The sequence below is a fragment of the Procambarus clarkii genome, chromosome 20 (assembly GCF_040958095.1).
Source record: "Procambarus clarkii isolate CNS0578487 chromosome 20, FALCON_Pclarkii_2.0, whole genome shotgun sequence".
Taxonomy (NCBI): domain Eukaryota; kingdom Metazoa; phylum Arthropoda; class Malacostraca; order Decapoda; family Cambaridae; genus Procambarus; species Procambarus clarkii.
In genome coordinates this window covers 2,979,094-2,989,372 of record NC_091169.1, presented here as the reverse complement: position 1 = coordinate 2,989,372, position 10,279 = coordinate 2,979,094, and the positions used below count along the sequence as shown (strand labels likewise).

The 10,279-nt window shown below is 45.8% G+C and overlaps 1 protein-coding gene across 1 annotated transcript; it reads right to left on the bottom strand.

The window, feature by feature from the left end:
- Nucleotides 1-4,161: 4,161 nt before the first annotated feature.
- Nucleotides 4,162-8,950, bottom strand: LOC138366592 (uncharacterized). Its single transcript, XM_069327617.1, has 2 exons — nt 8,834-8,950; nt 4,162-8,443 (listed from the first exon to the last, which is right to left on the bottom strand). The coding sequence occupies exon 2, from the start codon at nt 7,211-7,213 to the stop codon at nt 4,232-4,234; it is 2,982 nt and encodes a 993-aa protein (XP_069183718.1). The 5' UTR covers nt 7,214-8,443; nt 8,834-8,950; the 3' UTR covers nt 4,162-4,231.
- Nucleotides 8,951-10,279: the final 1,329 nt, after the last annotated feature.

Here is a 10,279-nt window from a genome sequence, read left to right as displayed (position 1 = left end):
CAAACTGCATAGCGACATTACTAGGAACAGTTAACTCAGGTCCAGCTATAGTGGTCTTCCTTGATCTGGAGAAAGCGTTTGAACTTGCAAGCCCGCCAGCAATACTACACACCTTAGTTAAAAAAGGTGTGAGGGGGAAAATGCTAGCATGGATTCAAGATTACCTAAGTCACAGGTATGCCAGAGTAAAGTTGCAAGGACAAGTGTCGGACTACCACTTGCACGAGAATGGGACTCCACAAGGAGGAGTCCTCAGTCCTAGTCTTTTTAACATCCTTATGGAAAACCTTGTTACCATGTCCTTTACAGAAGGGGTTACATTGCTAAGCTATGCTGATGATCTAGCATTAGTCGTTACGGGTCCTTCACTTCTAAATAAAGCTCAGGGTGCTTTAGATCAAGTGACATCTGAATGCAGTGTTTTAGGGCTAAAAATATCTGCACAGAAGTCTCAGGCGATGAGACTAGGTGGCAAGGCTCCAGACAGGAACCTACGCATTCAGGACATAAACCTTCAGTGGGTTACACAATATCGATATCTCGGAGTGTGGATTGATTTTAAAATGACATTCAATAGGCAAATTCAATATCTAAAGGAGAAAGCAAAGTCACGAATAAATATAATGAGAGCAATCACAGGGCCCCGTCTAGGAGCGGGACACAGAGTGTTGAGAATGTTTTACATACACGCCGTTCGTTCCCTGGTTGATTATGCAGCACCTGCCTTACTCACTCTTTCTCCTGGTCAGTGGGCAAACGTTGAGGTTCTTCAAAATGATGCATTGCGAGTCATAACAGGTGCTCCCAGATGGACTAAAATCCTGAACCTAAGACTAGAGACGAAGCTACCGTCGATTGAAATAAGGGTAAAGGGGATTGCTGCGTGCATGCTGACCAAGATATTGACTAGACCTCGAATCAGTTCACTTAAAGACATGATCACTGGAGCACTAACTCTGGACAGAAGAACCTCCAATGGCAACAGGTGGACCCATTGTGCGATAAACGCCATCGATACATTCGATATGGCAACCACAGTCACTGAGAGGGGTGTCGACGACATACATGCAGACTTTGTTATTCAGGCCCCTTGGGAGTCTCTGCCAGCAGACTTTCAGATTATGGCTCTTGACGGAAAGAAGAACCAGACACATCCTCATCTGCTCCGTCACTTTGCACAGATGCATATAGAAGCAAACATGGCATCCGACAGCTTCACTTACTTTACGGATGGGTCAGTAGACCAGCAGGGACAAGAAACCGGAGCTGCAGTTAAAGCAGGAAACTCTGTATATAGTTGGAGACTCTCAAATGGGTGTTCGACTTTACAGACTGAGATGCTAGTCATTCAAAAGGCTTTGGAACATGCTCTTGCTGAACACCGACAGCATGTTATCATCCATACAGATTCGAGAACCGCCATTGAAACCTTGCAACAAGGACACATATGTGATAACATCCATCTGATCACCAATGTCTTATCATTCATGCACACACTCCAACGACAAGGCCGACGGGTACTTATCAACTGGGTGCCAAGTCATGTGGGACTATTAGGTAATGACATTGCAGACGAAGCTGCAAAACTTGCTACTAAGAGGAGGAATGTAGACATTTACATACCACAGAGTCTCTCCCAGATGAAGAAAGTGATTCGAAACAGAGCAATGCGAAAGATGTACAGTGACCACAACACAGCAGTTGCAACATCCGTATCTGCAGGTTGGTACAAGGATTCAACCAACTACGAACCACTTAGTTTGATGAACGGGGGCAGTAGAACAACAGAAGTGCACTTACATCGCATCAGGCTTGGGTACCCATGTGCATGTGAAATAGACTTACGGGTTCCGGAAGGTGAGAGGAAATGTCAGCACTGTGGAGAACTGCCCGTCAGACCACTGGAACATTATCTAACACAGTGCACAGTTACAAACCCGTTAAGATTTCACCTTCGATTCAACAGAGCAGAGGAAGTTGTTATTATAGACTGTGGGTTGGTTGGTGTTGTCGTCGTTGATCCTTCTCTACGGACAACCCAACCCACAACTCGGTAGAGTGCTTATACTAGGAGATCACCCTTGGCGCTTCTGGCTCTTGGAGAGGGGCTCAACGTCACACGTTCAGGGGATGCGGCTCCAACACTTAGCCTCGTTGTCACGTGCACACACCCACTTGAGCCGCTGTGACTCCCCACTCTCTCCTTATGAGATATGATCTCAATCCCCTATGACTTACTAGTATTACCTCTTACCCTGTCCACAGCAGTGGTTCTTGGTTCTTTCTCTCTCTCTCTCCTTCTTTACTACCTCCTGGGAAGCCTCACTAGGACAAGGGCAAAACACCAGCCAATTGTGACACATTTACTGAACAAAGCACATACACGATACATACACACATATAATAATAATGAATCCTATACTCTATAATATCACAATCAGGTTGCACTCCAATACCATCAGAACTCTATTATCAGCTTATCAAGTGGTATCCTATCTCCTGGTTCACCACCTGATACTATTAACCTCCTCAAGTTGGTCAAGCCTACACACTGTTGCACCATCAACAAGATAACATATATATATAGAAAATCAGCATTTGAATGCAATAACATATACCAGTATAAATGTTCATTGATACTTCAGTATAAAAAACTCCTTGACATAAGGATGCCAACAGTCACTCACCTCTCACTGCGTCTTGCACGCTACTGACAACCAAACACTATCAACTCCCTATAAGTAATCCACCAGAACTTCCCCCTTCCACCTCTGGAAGTTCACAACCCTAATATCCTTAGGTTCTTCCGGGCTTCACTACCAGGATCCTCTGCAGCTCCTCCAGGCTGCTATCATGAAGTTTCCTTGTGCAACTACGGTGCTTCACCCTTCTGTTAGGTTCTTCCACAGCTCTCTTGGCTGCTACACCACCTCTACAGAAGCACGTGACACTCCTCTTCACTGCTGCTTCTCCTCACAGCTCGAGGTCCTCTGCTCCACTACCTTTGGAGTCTCATCAATTACTTCATCTGCTGGCTTCGAAGTTCTCAGCAACTTCTTCCCCAAAGACAAACCTGCAACCCATCGACGTTCCAATAAAATGTTCCCCTTTAACACATAAACAAAAATAACCACACAATATGCTTGCCTCAAACCTCTATCTGTTCTCTACATACAGTGAGAGTGGACTCCCCCGTTTTGGGCGGGTCCATACTCCACCTCGCCTGGCGGCGGCGTCCTCACTCGCTGGGAGGGTCTTCCTCCATCCGGAGCCGGCTCCCTCAGTCGTCCGCCAGCGCTCAGAGGGGGAGGACGTCGCTCCGTGCTCCTCCCTCTTCACTCTCCTATTTCAGGCCTTCTGCCTTATTAAAACATGTCTAACTTATAAATAAACATTGCTACTGTCGCTGGGCACACGACCAAACTACAAGCGATCACTATGAACTGGCGTTTATCGTGCTTACCACAGATTAATTGGTCGAGGGCGCTTTTCCTCTGACGGCGTCTGGTCAGGGCGCTCCACACAGCCCACAATAATGCTTCTGGGCGATTTAATATCTGCTCGTCGACCAGGACTTGAGACCACAACGTTCCCAGCTCGATTCCACAGCTGGTACGTCTGCACACTTCTCTTCTCTTAGAGATATATCACTAGGGGTTCCCTTCTGACGGGAGCTCAAACGGAGCGCGGCTTCCCCCTGCGATGTCTGGCACTCAAGTGAGGTCAAGGTCCTCCGGAAGCGAGCCTCACGCCTCCAGCAAAATGTCCACATCTCCTAGCCAGTCATTTATCTATTTCCTTACTTACTGCCCATAATCTTAAATTGTTTTACATATCCAAGCAACTATTTTACATATGCGTTATCACCTCAATACTTGCTAGACCTTCTAGTTAGGTCAGGCTTGCTGAATAACTCTCAAGAAGGGAGACTCGTTTCTCCTGCAGGCTGAGATCATAACACTCCCCTCCCCTTATTTTTGAGAGTTATTCTAGTGGCTAGGTTCGGGATAATACATCCGCCACTACACTGTCTCGTTCTTCAACCGATTGGTTCGACCGATTAGTCTGTTTACATACTCCCGTAGGAGTCTACAATTAGTTCGTTGCTCCTTGCAACATCCGGCTCACAACTCTCCAGGAATATGATCTTCTCGCAAACGATTTGACTTCTCTGACACCTCTTAGCTAGGCTGTCCTCCCTGGACGCCTGCACTCCATCGGTCCACTCTACTTATTGTCTCCACCCTCCGTTTCCTCGTCTTCTTCTCTCCACGTCCAGAGTCAGACATCTGCTGTCTGTACCTCCTCTGTCGTCTTCACACTTCCATCTACTGCCATTATACTTTCGTCTCCTGTCATCATACTTCACTCCCTCGTCTTCACCGACTATCCTCCCTTTCGTCTCATTTATCCGAGACCTCATCCTGTTTGACTTACATCGAGTCCTCGGCTTTCTTCTATTCCTCCATGCTTGCATCATCATCTTCTTCCTGCACTTCTCACCTCTATACAACTCCATTTCTTCTCCTTCGACTCTTCTTCGTTCCCTAAAAGTTTCTTCAAGCACTGTACTACATCCAACAGCACTCGACCATACATGTCGCTTTGCCTCTCCCAAAGTGCTCGTAAGCATCTCTCCACACATACTGTCTCTACTCCTCTCATTTTCTCGGCTATTACTCTTCTTCATTATTTCTCCTCCACGTTGTCTGTGAAACATGCCAACTCTTGACATCTCAAACAACTTAACTCCACTATCCCTATGCCTCTGTGCTCGTGGACCACTTGACGCTCTATTCCCGTCTTCAGTCTGTCCACATCCTTCCTCATTCCTACTCAGCACAGTTGCATTCGCCTTCCGACTCTCAATTTCAGCAGTCTGGGCTCTACTCAGGTCCGCTCTCTTCACATGAGTTTTCTTCGGCTGGGTCATCTTCACTTTTGACCTCACCGAGACTTCATTTTCCTGGGCTGGACCTTCATCAAATAGCCACGCTATATCTACATCGATCTCTTCCACTGGCTGAATCGACACTGTCTCACCTTCTCCAGTGTCTTCCTCGTCGGCCACTTCTGCCTTCGTCACTACCGAGACAGGGTACTCAATGGCTTGGCGGTCTCCTGACGCATCTCCTCGGATGTCAGTCAGGTTCACACTCTCAGGTGTCCCACACGTGCCGTGGCCTTCTGGACACTCCTCTGGCACAGTCTCCGCTATGACTCTTGTCAACACCTTTGTCCCGCACAAGTCATTCCCCAGGATCACTTGGACTCCTGGAATAGGTATGTCGGGGCACACTCCCAACATCACCTCCGCCGACACATATTCCGACCTTAGCTGGACAGTACAAACGGGCATGTCACTTTCAGACAACAACCCATATACCCTCATCTTACTCCTGCCAGCTAACCGTCGATCATTCCCAATCAGGCTTCTCGTAATCAAGCTCTGATTAGCTCCGGTATCTCTTAAGATACCAACTTCTACTTCAGGTTGGCTTCCTATTCTGATCCAACCTTTGCTCATGAACGGCCTATACCTCTCGTTCACTAAGTTCGCTCTCTGTGGTTTGTCTTCGAACACATTAGTATATTTACCTCGGGGGTCACACATGGCCAGGGTCACAACTCTCTTGCCCTGCCGACAATCTCGCATCACGTGACCCAATCCGTTACAATCGTAACATCTCATCTGTGAAAAATCTCTCCTATACGTACCAGAGTAGCTCTGACTCTGCCCACTCACATGAGAATTCCTCGGGCCAGGTACACTACTTGCACTCTGTGGGGTTCTACTGGACTCTTGATTTCCAGGATAACGATTAGTTTCTTGTTTAGCTCCTCCATCTTCACTTTCAGACGAAGTGCGCGACCTACTCTTCTGAGTTTTAGGGTACTTACTTTTATCTGCCCATTTATCAAAATTTTTCTCATCCCAGACTCTTCTGGGCCTCTCGTAATTTCTTCCTCCCCAGACTCCATTGGATCTGCCATTGCTGCGTCTCGCCTCGCTTCTCACTCTGTTCTCCCTTAAGCTCTTGTATGCTTCAGTAATCATATCTGCCCTATCTGCGGCATCTTTCACCTCCATTATCCCTGCTTCTTGGATCTTGAACTTTGTTTCGGGATGCATCATCTCCAAGAACTTCTCCATGACCATCAGTTGCTTCAGGTCAGCGTAAGATCCAACTCCAGCAGCCTCAATCCACTTCTGGAATCGTCTTTCCAGATCTCTTGCTGTCTCAGCAAACGTACATGCTCCAACTTTGATCATCTCTCTGAAGCGCTTTCTATAAGCTTCTGGGGTTAACTGAAACGAGCGCAATATGCTGCTCTTTACTGTGGCGTAATCCTGGCACTCTTCCAGTGACAATTGGGTGTATGCCTCCCTGGCTGCCCCGGTCAATCTTAACTGGACCAGCTGGGCCCATTCCTCTTGTGGCCACTCCTTGATGCTGGCTACTTTTTCAAAGTGCTCGAAAAAGCTCTCTGCCTCTTCGGGAACAAACAAGGGAATGTCCTTCTCCCTAACCCTAACATCTGGTGGGTGTGATACCTGGGTGGTGCTCTCTGGCAACCCATGTTCAATCCTCTGCTCAGCCAAGGTTCTATTCGCTTCTATCTGCATTTGTTTTGTTCTCTCTTTTTCTTTTTCGACCTGGGCTTTTTCTTTTTCGACCTGGGCTTTTTCTTTTTCTACTTCCAACCTGGTTTTCTCTTTTTCTACTTCCAGCCTGGTTTTCTCTTTTTCTACTTCCAGCCTGGTTTTCTCTTTTTCTACTTCCAGCCTGGTTTTCTCTTTTTCCTTCTCGGCTTCATTTTTCATCTGGAGTTCTAATTTCATCTTTTCCAGCTGGAACTGTCTCTCCTTGTCCTCACGCTGCATCTGGAGCTCTAACTGGAATCTCTCCAAGCTCCTATTCCGGCTACTCCTGCTACTGCGGCTACTCTTGCTGCTCCTACTCGATCCCTGGGATCTCACGTCATCCTGCCCATCATCCTCCTTTCTACTTTCAGCTCCTTCCTGGGCTCCTTGTTCTGCCGCTTCACTTCTGGCTCTTAACTGCCTCAGGATCTCATCCTTCATCCCAGCTACTTTAGATGCTCTCAACCTGATGCCACATTTTTCTGCTATTTGCTTCAATTGATCCCTCGTGCAACCTTCTAAGTCCTCAGGCTTGCCTGACTCCACAAATGCTTGCACCTTATCCATCTTGTCCTGTGAGTCTTCCCAAGAGAGAGAGTATACACCTGCGGTCACACAGTTTATCTATTTCAGCAAGGGTGTACAAATCCACTCTTGGACAGGGTGTGGGTGTGTCAGTTCACTCTCCCGGACAGGCCCCCAATTTATTATAGACTGTGGGTTGGTTGGTGTTGTCGTCGTTGATCCTTCTCTACGGACAACCCAACCCACAACTCGGTAGAGTGCTTATACTAGGAGATCACCCTTGGCGCTTCTGGCTCTTGGAGAGGGGCTCAACGTCACACGTTCAGGGGATGCGGCTCCAACACTTAGCCTCGTTGTCACGTGCACACACCCACTTGAGCCGCTGTGACTCCCCACTCTCTCCTTATGAGATATGATCTCAATCCCCTATGACTTACTAGTATTACCTCTTACCCTGTCCACAGCAGTGGTTCTTGGTTCTTTCTCTCTCTCTCTCCTTCTTTACTACCTCCTGGGAAGCCTCACTAGGACAAGGGCAAAACACCAGCCAATTGTGACACATTTACTGAACAAAGCACATACACGATACATACACACATATAATAATAATGAATCCTATACTCTATAATATCACAATCAGGTTGCACTCCAATACCATCAGAACTCTATTATCAGCTTATCAAGTGGTATCCTATCTCCTGGTTCACCACCTGATACTATTAACCTCCTCAAGTTGGTCAAGCCTACACACTGTTGCACCATCAACAAGATAACATATATATATAGAAAATCAGCATTTGAATGCAATAACATATACCAGTATAAATGTTCATTGATACTTCAGTATAAAAAACTCCTTGACATAAGGATGCCAACAGTCACTCACCTCTCACTGCGTCTTGCACGCTACTGACAACCAAACACTATCAACTCCCTATAAGTAATCCACCAGAACTTCCCCCTTCCACCTCTGGAAGTTCACAACCCTAATATCCTTAGGTTCTTCCGGGCTTCACTACCAGGATCCTCTGCAGCTCCTCCAGGCTGCTATCATGAAGTTTCCTTGTGCAACTACGGTGCTTCACCCTTCTGTTAGGTTCTTCCACAGCTCTCTTGGCTGCTACACCACCTCTACAGAAGCACGTGACACTCCTCTTCACTGCTGCTTCTCCTCACAGCTCGAGGTCCTCTGCTCCACTACCTTTGGAGTCTCATCAATTACTTCATCTGCTGGCTTCGAAGTTCTCAGCAACTTCTTCCCCAAAGACAAACCTGCAACCCATCGACGTTCCAATAAAATGTTCCCCTTTAACACATAAACAAAAATAACCACACAATATGCTTGCCTCAAACCTCTATCTGTTCTCTACATACAGTGAGAGTGGACTCCCCCGTTTTGGGCGGGTCCATACTCCACCTCGCCTGGCGGCGGCGTCCTCACTCGCTGGGAGGGTCTTCCTCCATCCGGAGCCGGCTCCCTCAGTCGTCCGCCAGCGCTCAGAGGGGGAGGACGTCGCTCCGTGCTCCTCCCTCTTCACTCTCCTATTTCAGGCCTTCTGCCTTATTAAAACATGTCTAACTTATAAATAAACATTGCTACTGTCGCTGGGCACACGACCAAACTACAAGCGATCACTATGAACTGGCGTTTATCGTGCTTACCACAGATTAATTGGTCGAGGGCGCTTTTCCTCTGACGGCGTCTGGTCAGGGCGCTCCACACAGCCCACAATAATGCTTCTGGGCGATTTAATATCTGCTCGTCGACCAGGACTTGAGACCACAACGTTCCCAGCTCGATTCCACAGCTGGTACGTCTGCACACTTCTCTTCTCTTAGAGATATATCACTAGGGGTTCCCTTCTGACGGGAGCTCAAACGGAGCGCGGCTTCCCCCTGCGATGTCTGGCACTCAAGTGAGGTCAAGGTCCTCCGGAAGCGAGCCTCACGCCTCCAGCAAAATGTCCACATCTCCTAGCCAGTCATTTATCTATTTCCTTACTTACTGCCCATAATCTTAAATTGTTTTACATATCCAAGCAACTATTTTACATATGCGTTATCACCTCAATACTTGCTAGACCTTCTAGTTAGGTCAGGCTTGCTGAATAACTCTCAAGAAGGGAGACTCGTTTCTCCTGCAGGCTGAGATCATAACATTGTTAAACACATATGGCAAAATCCTACTGACGCGACCCTACGAGTCATACATACTCATCCTCCGCCCAGGTAAAGCAGAAACAAGCATCACTTAGTGGGCCAGCCAGAGGCTTAGGGCCCGCGCAGGATTATCCCTGCTAAAAAGAAAAAAAAAAAAAATTACTCAGAATTTTAACGAGAAACAAATAGATGATTGAAAATGAAGTATTTAAGGTTGTTTTCTGATCAATTATGTGTTTGCATAACTTTTTACGTATATTTAATGAAATAATAACAATAAACTGAAAATTCACAAAAACGTGGAAAAACGGCAAAACATTGCCTAATTCGATGATATTTTGTTTAAATCACATAAAGGAAAAGGGGATGATAAAGGTCAAAATATTGATGAATTCGATGATTTTTAGTACAAAACAAAATGCAAGAAAACTTGCTTCAAATGCAAAATTTGCGATATTCTGAGATTAGAAGGCCAAATCACATATCGTGAGAAAACATGAAGTAGTATCGAAATATTGGTAAAAACGAATATATATACGTAAAATCACACTACATGAATAACGTGAAAAAAGTCACTATATTACCATATTTGAGGATTTTAACTTCAAATCATAGAGCGAGGTTTCGTATTATTTAGATCCAAGAAAAGACATATGACAATGTTTTTTTCAAATACAAATGATAAAAATCAATGTGTTTTCATTAGAATTAACGAAAATGTTACTGATTTTCCGTTTATATTACCGATGAAAGATGTACACGTGAAACCGCTCTCATCCGGCTGAAACGTCGATATATGCAATAACAACAGAACTTCTCTCCTTTCAAATATCTTACTCAGAATTTTAACGAGAAACAAATAGATGATTGAAAATGAAGTGTTTAAGGTTATTTTCTGATCAATTATGTGTTTGCATCATTTTTTTCGTATATTTAATGAATTAATAA

What these genes read in the sequence shown, in the direction of transcription:
- LOC138366592 (XM_069327617.1), bottom strand. Translation starts at nt 7,213, where the DNA reads ATGGATAAGGTGCAAGCATTTGTGGAGTCAGGCAAGCCTGAGGACTTA.